The sequence below is a fragment of the Lasiosphaeria miniovina genome (assembly GCF_030549165.1).
Source record: "Lasiosphaeria miniovina strain SMH2392-1A chromosome Unknown B0T26scaffold_9, whole genome shotgun sequence".
Lineage (NCBI taxonomy): Eukaryota > Fungi > Ascomycota > Sordariomycetes > Sordariales > Lasiosphaeriaceae > Lasiosphaeria > Lasiosphaeria miniovina.
In genome coordinates, this window is record NW_026848228.1 from 174,244 (window position 1) to 186,656 (window position 12,413).

The 12,413-nt window shown below is 52.2% G+C and overlaps 8 protein-coding genes across 8 annotated transcripts; 3 read left to right on the top strand and 5 right to left on the bottom strand.

Annotated features, from left to right (window-relative positions):
* Positions 1-479: 479 nt before the first annotated feature.
* On the bottom strand, positions 480-2,976 carry B0T26DRAFT_757625 (Inositolphosphorylceramide synthase subunit Kei1-domain-containing protein; the record flags this gene model as incomplete). Its single annotated transcript, XM_060446270.1, has 3 exons — positions 480-1,211; positions 2,831-2,848; positions 2,962-2,976. The coding sequence occupies 3 exons, from the start codon at positions 2,974-2,976 to the stop codon at positions 480-482; spliced, it is 765 nt and encodes a 254-aa protein (XP_060289285.1).
* A 640-nt stretch (positions 2,977-3,616) lies between these two features.
* Positions 3,617-3,940, bottom strand: B0T26DRAFT_659279 (uncharacterized protein; the record flags this gene model as incomplete). The annotated part of the gene is made up of 1 exon (XM_060438937.1): positions 3,617-3,940. One exon carries the CDS (start codon positions 3,938-3,940, stop codon positions 3,617-3,619), a length of 324 nt encoding a protein of 107 aa, XP_060289286.1.
* A 1,936-nt stretch (positions 3,941-5,876) lies between these two features.
* On the top strand, positions 5,877-7,175 carry B0T26DRAFT_734054 (ribosomal protein L24e-domain-containing protein). Its single transcript, XM_060443177.1, has 2 exons — positions 5,877-6,054; positions 6,129-7,175. Exons 1-2 carry the CDS (start codon positions 5,980-5,982, stop codon positions 6,714-6,716), a joined length of 663 nt encoding a protein of 220 aa, XP_060289287.1. The 5' UTR covers positions 5,877-5,979; the 3' UTR covers positions 6,717-7,175.
* Positions 7,176-7,401: 226 nt separating this feature from the next.
* B0T26DRAFT_795046 (uncharacterized protein) lies at positions 7,402-8,186 on the bottom strand (the record flags this gene model as incomplete). The annotated part of the gene is made up of 1 exon (XM_060446900.1): positions 7,402-8,186. A coding segment is annotated over exon 1 (416 nt), but the record flags the coding sequence as incomplete, so codon positions are not given.
* B0T26DRAFT_524504 (uncharacterized protein) lies at positions 7,900-8,505 on the bottom strand. Its single transcript, XM_060435500.1, has 3 exons — positions 8,220-8,505; positions 7,989-8,126; positions 7,900-7,924 (listed from the first exon to the last, which is right to left on the bottom strand). Exons 1-2 carry the CDS (start codon positions 8,410-8,412, stop codon positions 8,047-8,049), a joined length of 273 nt encoding a protein of 90 aa, XP_060289289.1. The 5' UTR covers positions 8,413-8,505; the 3' UTR covers positions 7,900-7,924; positions 7,989-8,046.
* B0T26DRAFT_734058 (uncharacterized protein) lies at positions 8,252-8,858 on the top strand (the record flags this gene model as incomplete). Its single annotated transcript, XM_060443178.1, has 1 exon — positions 8,252-8,858. A coding segment is annotated over exon 1 (259 nt), but the record flags the coding sequence as incomplete, so codon positions are not given.
* Positions 8,859-9,381: 523 nt separating this feature from the next.
* B0T26DRAFT_659940 (ras family-domain-containing protein) lies at positions 9,382-10,289 on the bottom strand (the record flags this gene model as incomplete). Its single annotated transcript, XM_060438990.1, has 5 exons — positions 9,382-9,716; positions 9,782-9,911; positions 9,964-10,058; positions 10,136-10,161; positions 10,237-10,289. The coding sequence occupies 5 exons, from the start codon at positions 10,287-10,289 to the stop codon at positions 9,382-9,384; spliced, it is 639 nt and encodes a 212-aa protein (XP_060289291.1).
* Positions 10,290-10,926: 637 nt separating this feature from the next.
* B0T26DRAFT_659456 (ribosome biogenesis protein Nop53/GLTSCR2) lies at positions 10,927-12,333 on the top strand (the record flags this gene model as incomplete). The annotated part of the gene is made up of 2 exons (XM_060438951.1): positions 10,927-11,081; positions 11,169-12,333. The coding sequence occupies 2 exons, from the start codon at positions 10,927-10,929 to the stop codon at positions 12,331-12,333; spliced, it is 1,320 nt and encodes a 439-aa protein (XP_060289292.1).
* Positions 12,334-12,413: the final 80 nt, after the last annotated feature.

Sequence of the window (12,413 nt, forward strand, 5' to 3'; positions counted from 1 at the left end):
AATATGTAATCTTGGTAGGCAAGGTAATCATAAATGGAGAGCCAGTATAGAAATTCCGAATCTATTCCGAACAGCGACCCAATACCAGGGAACGAATATTTCTTCAACTTATTACCCCACGCCAGTTCAAGCCCTGTGATCAGGTGCTCTGCGCAAACAGACAACGTGTAATGCTTTATCCAGCGTCTTTTGTACATAATACAAATGCCAAGTACATACATCCGTCTAAACCGCGCAAGTTCGCAAGAAAGAAGCAGAAGCGCCGTTAATGATGAGCCCATTCACCTAGTGTCCCGCCTGCAGTGCTAACCGTTGAAAATCCCGAGTGCCGCCGAGTGCCGCCTTCTGCGACGATGTGCGCTGAGCTGCGCTATACAGTACAGCCGCAAGTCCCGTGGAGATGTTCGTTTTCTCGTGCAAATGCCGTTGAATGTGGTTGCGGTCACCGCTCCATTGGGGTTTTGCGAGGTCGGTGATTATTAAACCCTGAATCTGGTGCTGACTTGTTGCGCCCATTCTTCATCCTCTTTTGGCCTGCCCAACCAATACCCTCTCCCTATTGAAACCAGCACTCTCCCCAGCCTGGCCTTCCACCCGTCGCCGAGAGCAGAGCCAACGGCAAATATATCGGGCGGTGTCCCCTTAACCACACCCTCCTCTGTCTGGCTCGCGTTCTCGTCGGCGAAGCGGCGGAGGACCATGCGCGCAAAGGTCATGATCACCAGCGCAAAGTAGACCCTGACCAGCACAAACGCCACAGCGAGCGACATGCTGACGACCGTCTCCTGCACACCCACATCCGCATTGGCCTGTGCGGCATGGCCGTCGTCATGCTGCACTTCCCCATTGCTTGGCGATGCCTTGGCATCCGTGTCTCCGGCGCCGGCTGGTCCTTTCGGATCGTGGAGTGCGGCGTTGTACCACCTTGTCGCAAAGGCGGCCGTGAAGGCGACATTCGCAGTCGTGTCAATGACATAGAGCCATGCGAGTACAAGGTTTTGCAGCGGGCTCTGCTTGCGGATGTGTGGGATGAGGTACCCGAGCGCAACAACGACGAGCAACGATAGCACGTAGAGCGACACCTGCAGGGCCGAGACCGAGTATCCAGTGAAGAGGGTGAGTATCCCGTAGATGCCAGTCGCCCGGTTGAAGAGCAGCGCTAGCGATATCAGTTCGCTACCGGTCTGTACGGAGAAGAGGCCGAGAAACGTCTAGACAGGCGCACGGCAGTCAGCAGCGGATCGATGATGACTAGCAGCGACGATGCAGGGCCTGGGGCTGCGCGGGAGGCGGTTGAGAGCCAGCGCGGGGCTGCGAACCCCCTGTAGTGTGTGTACGGAGTAGGGATTGGACCAACCTTCGGACGAGGCAGCCGTAGCCGACACCCCCGGGACGACGACCACATTTTGAACAGTTTGAGGGCTTCCTGTCACCTTATCATGCTCCAGGTTCGGCCAGACAGTGATTTTCAAGACCAAGTTTGGAATTGCTTGCCAGACTTGAGCAAAACCGCCAAGGGCTCGCATTTTCCCGCCAGGATGTGGAGCACAAGGCCAGGTGCGACACCAGCCGTCTAGGCATTCCCTGGTAAAGACCGGATGAGTCGGCATCCATAGACCGCGTACGTCAACAGCCAAAGCAGGCATGTGGCGGCTGTGCGCGGGGGCATGAATGTGGAATTTTCTTCCTCGGATTTAGAACCCCTTTCCTTTCTCCTCTTCCGAGATACCGTCTGACGACCAACAAGTCGCGTTTGATAGTCATGTTTACTAGGCCGTCTCTACAAAAGTGCTGCGGCGTCTTCCAAAAAGCATGTAATTGAAACATCCGGATTACGTTAGTTTCGCCTACCTCGCCTTTTGGCCGCCGCATTTTCACCCCGCAGCGCCACATAAGCACCTTATTTGCCTGGGCCTGTTCACGGCCGAAACGTCTTGGGTGTGTTGTAATATGAGGCTCACAATGGCCGACGGATAATCATATAAAGCCTATCGGCGGTGTGGTATAATTGTTGAGCAAGAGTATGCTGGGGATGCTTTCCATGGCTGTGTCACACCGAGTTTGAGCGCTGCGCGTTGTTCGATCGAGACAATTGCGCCAATGAACGTAATTTCCTTTCCTTTTGCACCAACCCCGCCGCCTCCGATAAATCCGCCGTGCCGATTGGCCGACGATCACTAACACGCCAGAGGACAGCTGTGTGGTGCGGCCTAGCGTGAGTAAGTGACCGTGTCAGACAACCAACATGTCGAAACACAACTGGGCTCTGCTTTTTTTTTTCCACAGCATGTTTCGAAACACTGAAAGGGGCTGAAGATTATGAATACAAAGTAGTGGGCATCTTGGGACATTGCTAGCAATTCCCAAAACCTACGGTAGGTACTAGCACTGTGCTGAGAAGCTGGGCATTTTTTAACATATTTCGGGGTCACTCTCGCCCTCGACTAATACGCCGACTTTCCGTATTGCTGCATACGAATCCCCGAGCATCAACAACCCAAAAAGCAGCGAAATATGCTACGACAATCATTCTCGCCCGATGCGGCAACTTTCTATACTTGTATCATTTGCTGAAACGGGGTTCGTAAGATATAACTAATCCACCGAAGGCTGGAGATCCGCCTTAATAATGGGCACGCGAGGTGAATAGCCAAGCCATCGGAAAATATGCCGATAGCCATGATGCAAAGGGAAGTTTAGGGGCAGTAACCCCACGGCAACAGATTTGGACACAACAAAACAGGCAGTAATAGATAGTAAACTTTAGATATCTTCCACAGCCCTGTTCCTGAAATATTCCAGCCCATATTCATGGCTTCGGGCCACTTACTGACTCAAAGGCATAGACCTGTATGTAACAGGTGTAAAGCACAGCCGTGGCCGTTTTTAATATCCAGATTCCTGCTAACTGTAATCCTGCTCATGGAGAACCCTTGGCCGTGTATCACTGGCCATACATACGTCGAAGAATTCCATGACCGATTCCTATGTTTTTTTTTCTTTTTGAGAAATTGAAAAGAAATTAGCAATGATGAGATCGTGACTAGGTACATGGCCAGACAGGTTGCTGGGTTTCAATAGGGCCAAGGTCTAGAAGGTGGGGTGGCCAGCAGTTGGCCATTCTCCACGGCCGACAGCTTCCGTGATATTCCCACATCAAACACGGGTGGCGTAGCTGACACGGCTTATGGTCATGTTCACGTCAACACCGAGCCGGTATGGTTATCTGAATGACAGAACGTGCACAGCCCAAAGGTCTTGGAACGGCAAGAAGCATAGCTACCCCGTCACAAAATGATGGGCAAAGGTATTCATCAACGACGCCTCGTTTATTTTCTCGAGGTAGTGCGATATTTGAGCTCAAATTCCTAAGGTGATGCTCATGAAGCAAGACCAGATGGGGTTACTCCTCAAAGTCTGTACGAAGGAATGTTGGGCCTAGCATGCCTTCGCCCTTACTTGTTGACAGTCCAAACATCCCTATTGATATGTACAATGGGATAAGAAACTCTGGCAGACTTGAAAGAGTGCTCCCTCCACGTATGACTCATAGTCCAGCGCATCGCGTGTCATCTGTTTTTGTTCAACCATAACGCCATTATTCGTGTTTGTTCACTTAGGTACGCTTGATTCCCAAGATGTCGAAGTTCTTCTTGATCCGGCTGTCGGCTCTCTTGGCGACGTTCTCAAGGGGTAGCTTTCGGTCAACCCTCTGCACAGTTCTGGCCACGGGCGGCGTGACTTTCTGGATGCTTCGCTCGACTGGCGACTTGAAGAATGTGATGTTGCGTTCCCATCGAGGAGCCCACTTGACAGTCTGGCGTGCGATACGCTCCTCAGCGCCAGGGGCCATCATGTAGAACGGGGCAAAAGCGCTGACGCCTGCTGCGCCGAAACAGAAAACTTCCGTCTTAGTAGCGGCGGGGATGCGGATAGGCATGATGGTTATTTTTGGGGGATGGATTGGGAGACGGGTGGGTGATGAAAGTGATGGTTATGCGGCTTGTTGTTGATGCTGGAATCCTAGAGTCAGCAACTCAAGACATGACCGTAGACGTCCAAGTCGACTTGCACAACTAGAAAGAGATACATGTTGGTAGGGTCATGAACATGAAGATGGCAAGATGATATGCAGACGATATCTGCAGGCCTGGTGCTGGAAATGGAGATGAAAATAAAAGAATAAAGGGAGGAAAGGGGAAAGGAAGCGTTTCCGCCGGGGTGGAGAGGATGGGCCATACCTCCGTTCGCGAGAATGCCTTTCTCTACAAGTCTTGATGCAGTGCAGGATGACGAAATTGAACTATACGAGAAAATGCGTTTCTAGGGGCCGTTCTTGCCGTGTAATATGCCGTTGAACAAAAAGTATAGTTGTAGGATGTTAGCGCAAGACAAAGGACGAGGGTGTTGGGAGAGGAAAGTGAAGAATGCAAGAACGGGAAGGTACCCCTTTATGGGAGGGCAGTCGCTAACCATCCACTGGAGCAACCACGCCCACGAGACCACCATCCTCTCCAAGAGAAGGGCAAGACACCCCCAAGCCCCAAAGCCACAATCTCTCGAGCGGCCAGAGACGACAAGCTGAGCCAGGTGTGCCTGGTGGAAAGCGGGGTAAGTTGTCACAGTAAGAGGCAAGCACCAATCACGCTGCATTGATGGACGTCAGTCTGGGCTCATCGACTCAGTTGTCATCCGACAGCCATTTGGGGACCCCAGATTAACTCGGCTGGGCGGTACCACGGCACAGTCAAACTTGGAGAAGCCAAGGACCCAAACGCGAAGGCAACGCAGACCACTCTGGAATTTGAGTCAACTGTTCACGAAGCGATTCCAATACCTGCAGAATTTAAGGACATGTTGTTGAAGTTCCCTGACTTCGCAAAGTCGCACGCTGTTGCTTGATGAACGGATTTGGAATGGGCTGAACCCCAGGAACGACGGGACAGGGATATAGTGGGCTCGAGGACCTCGCCACTCCACCTTCCCCGGATTCCGCCCCCCGCGTTATCCACAGCGGTCTTGGCCCAGTGGAGACCGCCGACGCAAGCGCCCCGTTCAGCCTCCCCAGCTCGCAACTCGAGACGCAATTGAACAGACAATTCGACGTTTAGCGCTCGATTGGGCTGGAAGTCGGAAGCTTACGGTGGTTCGAAGAAAGAGCCTCATATCCCCTAGAGAAGCTCAAGATCAAGGCACGTTTCCGAGTTGGGTTCAGCGCCCAGGGTGCCATTGCATACTACGACATGGATACCTCCTATAGTAACCTTGCTCACATTTAGAGGGAGGCCTGGGAACAACAGCTCGCAAGAGGCTTGCGCAGGTGGTGTAGCCAACACGATTGCATAATTATTCTCTCTATTCTCCATTTATGAGCCCCATTCAGAAAGGCCACGCTCCATTTCTGTGTGTGTGAGCCTGAAGGATGCGTTCAAGCTCCAACAGATGTTGTGGGACATCCATCTCAAGTATGGAATAATGAAATCTATGAAATCCTGAACGATGATCACATGCCTGGAGGACCAAGCCAGGGCACCCGCATTGATGGTGGTGTGTGCGGTTCTTTAGAGGTATTTGGGACGCAATCCTACCAAAAGAGTTTACTAGGCTCAGCCTAACACAGCAAACTTTGTTTCTCCTTACTTGAGACTCAGCTTCTTTATTATAGTGCGTAGTGTTGATTAAGAAAATTAACGAGTCCCAAATTTCCATGTATTTGTTGAATCTCAATCACATACCGATTTGAGGCTTCTTTTTGGGAGAAAGGGGGAGACAATAAGCTGCGGTCTCCACCACGACCCGAACCCTGATATGCTGTAACTGACTGCGCTAAGATAACGCCCCTCTATCGGTACCCCACTATTTTTTTCAACTGGGCGGACAATTTTTTTTTCTTGGTGTAGGGAATCGTGATATCGCTATCATTAGATTCTCGACAGCAAGCCCACCAACACCACCGGGCTACAACAATCGACTTCAAAGATGCGTATCGAATCTTGCTTCTTCTGTGGGAGGCCTGCGTGGCCCAGCAAGGGAATCACATTCATGCGAAATGACGGTTTGTCCATCCAATCCCAAAACCGAGTAGGATCATAAAACAGTTTTGCTAACCCTTGGACTATCTACCGCCAGGAAAATCATTCCGGTTCTGCCGCTCCAAATGCCACAAGAACTTCAAGATGAAGAGAAATCCGCGGAAGCTCAAGTGGACCAAGGCACACCGCCGGAACGCGGGCAAGGAGATGGTGGTGGACAGCACGCTACAGTTCGCCGCCCGGCGCAACGTGCCGGTGCGGTACAACCGCGAGTTGGTGGCCAAGACGCTCAAGGCAATGGAGCGCATCAGCGAAGTGCGCACACGGCGCGAGCGCATCCTCTACAAGAAGCGCATGGCCGGCAAGCGCGCCCGCGAGGTAGCTTCCGCCCGGAAGCTCGTTGCCGACAACGAGCACCTGCTGCCCCGCCTGCGCGGCAGCGAGAAGCGGCGCCTGGCCGAGCTCGCTGCCGAGCAAGGTCTTGAAGTCGAGGAGCTAGAGCGCGAAGGTCTGGCAGCGGTTCGTGCGAGCAAGAAGAGCAGACCATTTGGCGCCGAGGTGCGCAGACTCAGGGTACGGACCGACGGCGGTATTGAGGAGATCGCCGATCGGACAGACGGGAGCGTCCACGGCGAGGACGACAATGACGTCGATGACAACGACGACGAGATGGACACCGATTGAGGAATATCTCGCACCTTCTGATCCGAGGAGACATTGTCCTTGCCCTGGCCCCTTTTTTGCTGGTCCTATTACAAAAGCCCAAATCCGGGCTTCCGATACCTCAGAGCCAGTGTGCGGGCCTAGTCAAGGGGACAATATACAGTAAGCGCAGGATTGTTTCTTCACCTGTGGCGGGGCATTGCCGGTGTATATCTGGTCTTTCTGTCGAGCGGTTTCCGGTCGTGGAGGACGGCGTGTCCGTATGGAATTGCAAAGACTGTTGGGTTGGGCCTCTTATCCTGTGAGAGCATCTTGCAAAGTATCATGGCTTACGATACTGGCGAAATCGGCGTTATATAGAGAAGGAGCACCCCAAACAATACGACATCTTTGCTGGCCTTGTACATAATCTACAATTACCATTGCTACATGATTATTTGGGCAGATAGGCCACATCCAATTGACGTCTTTCTCATGAAACTAAATGACGATTGTGGCCACCCAATGCGTTCTATCCTGGCCTTTTTGGACAACCTATAGATGTCAATCGGTTGCCTTAATTATAGCAAGTCCGTCAGGTATTCACGCATGCACATAGTACAATACATACTCTAGAAATAGAGAATACGGTGTTCTGGCCGCCGAATTTGGCTGGCGCGTGTCGCCATTTTCGGCGGCTTCGACACCAAGTTTACAAGTCTCTTCATATGCTAGGTCATTAATATTAATTTCTGATTGGCTAGTCTGATCTCGGTAGCTTAGCCCAGACATTCTCTGCATACTGCTGCAGGCTCTCAATGCTAAGTACAAAATCTCCCTCTTGCGGGCCGGATCGCGAAGAAAAAGAAGTCGAAATCCTAGTACTAATGCCCCCCTAGTAACATTGTACGATACTGGATTTGTTGTCTCATCGCGGATGATGGTGATTGACTGCCGTTTCACTGGGTTGAGAACACCATTCTGCTGCGATATAGGAGCAGCCCGACTCCGCATGATCGCTCCTTGTGGAATCGAGATTTCTTCTTCCCATTTCTCTAGCAAAATGTGGTGTTGCTCGTCGTCAAATTTCGCCAGAATGACAATCTTGACCTCGTGGTTTGATGTCTGAAACCACCACCGCATATCCTTGTGAAGCTCGGGTAATGTTTCGGAGTGTCCAGCCTCAATGACTAGTGTTGGCCAATTACCTGCTCCTACACGTTCCGGCCGTGGACCGCCTGTCGAATCGCCTTCTCCGCCATCTCCTTTAGGATGACCTTGTTCTGCTCGAAATGTAGCTGACCCAATACCCACCTAACTTTTCTCCGTAGTACTTCGGAGATACGAGGAATAAAGTCCCAGGTGAAGGGCCTCATGTAGACGGGTTGGGATTGTGATGATCAAGATCCGGGAATTGGCATTGTAGCGGCGAAAACGGAACTTCCGGCGTTGCTTCTCTCGCTCACGCTCGATTTCGGTGAATTGATCAGGAGAGACGTTTAAATAATTAGTATGTTATATAGAAATAAGAGGGTAATGTCATACTTGTGATGGCAAGGAAATCCCCAGTAGTGGAATTAATGAAATCGAAGAGATCTTGCGTACTGGTAAATCGCACGGTCGGCGGATCGCTATCTTTCGTCGACTTAACTGAAGTAAGTATTGTCGACGCCGACGAAACTGCCGATGAAGCTGACGGCGACGGAGATGTCGTCCACCTCGATATGATTGCCGCCATGGCGAAGCGTTGAAGTTTGAAGTTGGGATCTGTGAGATGCGTGGAGGAAGCCACTGGAGGGGTACGTGCTCATGAAAATGGCGGGGCCACACTAGCCAGAAATGGCAGCCCAGACAGCGACACAGACACTCCTCGTGGAATTGCTGCAACCGCGGGGCGACTTCTCTCTCTATTTTCCAGATCTAGCATGAGGTTGCTTGCTTGCTGCCCGTCGTGGTTTTGCACATGGGTTGTTTGTTTCTCTGCGTGCAATCGTGCTTGCATCTGCATCTGCATTCTTTGGCGGGATCTCCAAGTTCTCAGGCGCTTCACTCCTTCCAGATCAAGGCCACGAGTGGAGTCAGCGGCTCGGCCTGACGTTGACCGTTGCGAGGTTGGCAAAGTGGTACTCGACAGCGGAGTTTGGCGCCTTTCCCGGATCGTGCAGCACCGTGTTCTCGAATACGCACAATAAATATTCAGACTGCGAAGCGCCAGTCGTGGTTAAAATTTGAGAGGGTACGAATATAACCACCGAGTGTAGGTAAGGATGGCGAGCACATGGTCCTCTCTTGTGACAGCGGTGTTGGAGAGGAAACCGAGTAAACGCAGTTGGTACTTTTTGCGCGTTACTACCTCAATTTTCCCCTACTGTGAAAGATGACGGGAGCACCATGACAGAAAATTTACCAGGTTGCCCACCGATGTCTATGCACATTTGATAGTAACAAAGTACAGATACCTGTAGGCGGGTTGGTCGAGTGCTTTGGGGTATACAGTACATATTATTATTGTTCCGATTAATATAGAGCTAATGCGAGAGAACCACCTCACGCTATGCTGGATTCCTCTTTCTTTACAGAGAACTTAGACGCACAATTTCAGCCTCAATATGCCCATGCCCGAGACTCCTCGCCACAGCCTCCTCCTCGCAGCGCGCTGCCTCTTGCCTCAAAGTCGCCTCATTGACATCCGTCGTCTCGCCTGCATCTAGCACGCGCAGCCCTCCTGTTGCGGTGGGTTGAGGTTGGTCTTGACATCGATCATCTGGTCGGGCGCCTGCTCCGCATCGTCGGCCCCCTCCATTCCGGGCAGGGCTTGCGCTATCCTCTTGAACAGTGTCTTGACGTTGTGTCCGAGTTTGGCGCTGGTCTCGACGAACATGAGATCGTTCTTCTTGGCTTCCTCTTCGCCCTGTTGTGTTGTCACCTCGCGCTTGTCATTCAAATCTGTCTTGTTGCCGACCAAGACGATGATTACATCGTTACCTCGCTCTGCTCGCACATCGTCGATCCATTTCCGCGTGTTCTCGAAACTCTTTACATCTAGAGATAGGGGTCACCGCACTTGATTAGTATATGCGAATCCTCGAATTTGGGAGCTCGCTCACTTGATATATCGTAGACGACTACTGCAACGCTCGAATCTCGGATGTAGGAAGGGATCAAGCTCCTGAATCTTTCCTGGCCGGCTGTGTCCCAAAGCTGTAACCGCACCGTCCGGTCTTCCAGATACATGGTCTAGGAGGGCCGGTCAGTTCACGGCTCAAAAAGATAGCTTTTGGCGAAGCACGCTTGCCTTTGAGAGGAAATCGATGCCAATGGTGGCCTGGTACATGTTGTCGAACGAGTCATACATGAAGCGTGTGATGAGCGACGTCTTGCCGACTGGATTGGTGTGCACTCGTTAGTATCCAGGGAATTCAAGGATTGGCGGCTCGCGCCGTGGCCAGGAAGTCGCATACCACTTTGTTCGCCCAGGAAAACCAGTCTGTTCTTTTATTAGCATGAGAGTGCCTATACATTCCTTCCGAGGTGCCGCAGATATCGGCGTGGGTGGTATTACTTGAACTTCTTCAACGGGTTGTTATACGACCCGCCAGCTCCTGTTTGCGCCATGGTAGTCGACTGCGATGGAGTAGTTCGCTAATCGGGGGCTGTCGGTGATCGCGCAAGAGAGTCGTCGGCGATGGCGTGGAGGTGGAGAGTGGAGAGCTTGGGGGCTGCACGCGTGAATGCCGGAGAGCCGGCGTGTCAAGAGCTGATCGGTAAGAGCGGTTTCGAGAGAAAGAGCCAAGCGCTCAAAAAGTAGAGTACAGATAGTTAATTTTGCATTTTCTTTGTGATAGAAAAAAGGCCGTCGGCTTTGCCGTTCCAAATCTGCTTGACTTCGGTTTCGGTTTCTGCAAAAGGGGAAATGGCGGGCTGTTTTTCGCGCCTTGTCGCACTGATCAGTGCAATGTCGAGCGTCTTGGCGGCCGTCATGGCTCTCAGTGGACAGCGGCCGAAGCACGCCCTATAAACTGCTGGAGGACACTTGGGAACGACCACAAGTCGTGCACGGCCCTCATGAGAGCGAATCGCCAATCGGGGGCTAATCGTCTAGATATGTGGGCCAAAAGCTCCTTATCTTATCGCTGCCTCCGCTGAAATTTCATCGAATCCCCCCACCGAAGCTGCACTAAGAAGACGCTGGAGAAACGGCACGACGAAGAACTAACTCTTCGCATATCACACCTTTTAATTATTCGCCATAATGCCTATTCTGAAGCCCCTCGCGGGTAACCCGAACGGCCCCCAACAATACAAGCAGCCGTCGAGAAAGGGAAAGAAGGCATGGCGCAAGAATGTCGACGTTTCGGATATCGAGAAGGGACTTGACCAAGTCAACGAGCAGATCATCGTCACAGGGTGAGTCCCTCTCTCCTTATTGCTAGCGTAACAACGCCCACCTCCGAACCAATTGACTGACATATTCTTGTTGACATATTCTTGTAGTGGAGTCATTGCCGAGAAGGAATCGGAGGATCTTTTTATGCTCGATGTTGTTGGAGACTCTGCACTCCCGAAGAGGTTCCCGAAGATTGTCTCGAAGGGACTCAGAGCGGACGAGATTATAGCACAGCGGTCGGCTGTCCCGGCTGTTTCTATGCGCAAGCGGCCAGAGAACAAAACTACCGACGGCATAATCGCCGCCAAGCGCCAAAGGACGAATTATGTCGACCAGAAGGAACTCAGGAGGCTGAAGAAGGTGGCCGATGGGCAGCACGAGTCAACTGTGGCCATCATTGATGCAGACTACGACATGTGGGATACCCCAGCGGATGACCCGGTGGCGGTGGAGAAGTTCAGCTTCTTGTCAAAGGTCGAAAAGGCCAAAGCTCCCAAGACCATGCACGAGCAGCCTCTTACGTTAGCGGCGAACGGCAAGTCTATGCCGGCAGTCCCTAAGCCAAAAGGTGCTCACAGCTACAACCCCGTTTTTGCCGACTACCAGGACCTCTTGCTAGAGGAGGGTACCAAGGCCGTAGACGCGGAGCGCAAGCGCTTGGCAGCGATTGACGCCGAGCAGGCCAAGATGGAGGCTGCGGCGCGTTCTGCAGCCGAAGCGGAGGCCGCGGAAGCGCGGGCAAATCTCTCCGAGTGGGAAGAAGACTCGGAGTGGGACGGGTTTGAGAGTGGGGGAGAGGAGCTCAGCTCCAAGGCCAAGAGGCCGCAACGCAAGACACAAGTGCAGCGGAACAAGATCAAGCGCCGCAAGGAGGAGGAGCGAAGGGTGAAGCTCGAAGCAGCCTTGAAGAAGAAAAACGCACAAGTCGAGCGCATCAAGCAACTGGCCGAAGAGGTTGCGCTGGAGCACCAGGCCATGGAGGTAGAGAAGATCGAGATGAGCGACGACAGCGAAGACGGCAACGACGTCGAGCTGCGGCACAGGCAGCTCGGGAAACTCAGACTTCCGGAGAAAGATCTGGAACTTGTTCTACCCGATGAGCTTCAGGACTCGTTGAGGCTGCTGAAGCCTGAAGGCAACCTTCTCAAGGACAGGTATCGCAGCATGCTGGTCCGGGGCAAGATGGAGGCCCGTAGGCACAATCCGTTCAAGAAACAGGCCAAGACGAAGATCACGGAGAAATGGACCTATAAGGATTTTGTATTAGGATAAGCAGAATGGTCAGTTTGTTTTGCTGAGCATATCTGTCTTATTAATGACGGCATTTCTTTTGGCGGGCTGCCCTGATAGCT

Coding starts and splice junctions, on each gene's coding strand:
- B0T26DRAFT_734054 (XM_060443177.1), top strand. CDS start 5,980: ATGCGTATCGAATCTTGCTTCTTCTGTGGGAGGCCTGCGTGGCCCAGC. Junction 6,055..6,128: donor TCACATTCATGCGAAATGAC/GGTTTGTCCATC, acceptor TATCTACCGCCA/GGAAAATCATTCCGGTTCTG.
- B0T26DRAFT_524504 (XM_060435500.1), bottom strand. CDS start 8,412: ATGGCGGCAATCATATCGAGGTGGACGACATCTCCGTCGCCGTCAGCT. Junction 8,127..8,219: donor GGATTTCCTTGCCATCACAA/GTATGACATTAC, acceptor GAGCGAGAGAAG/CAACGCCGGAAGTTCCGTTT.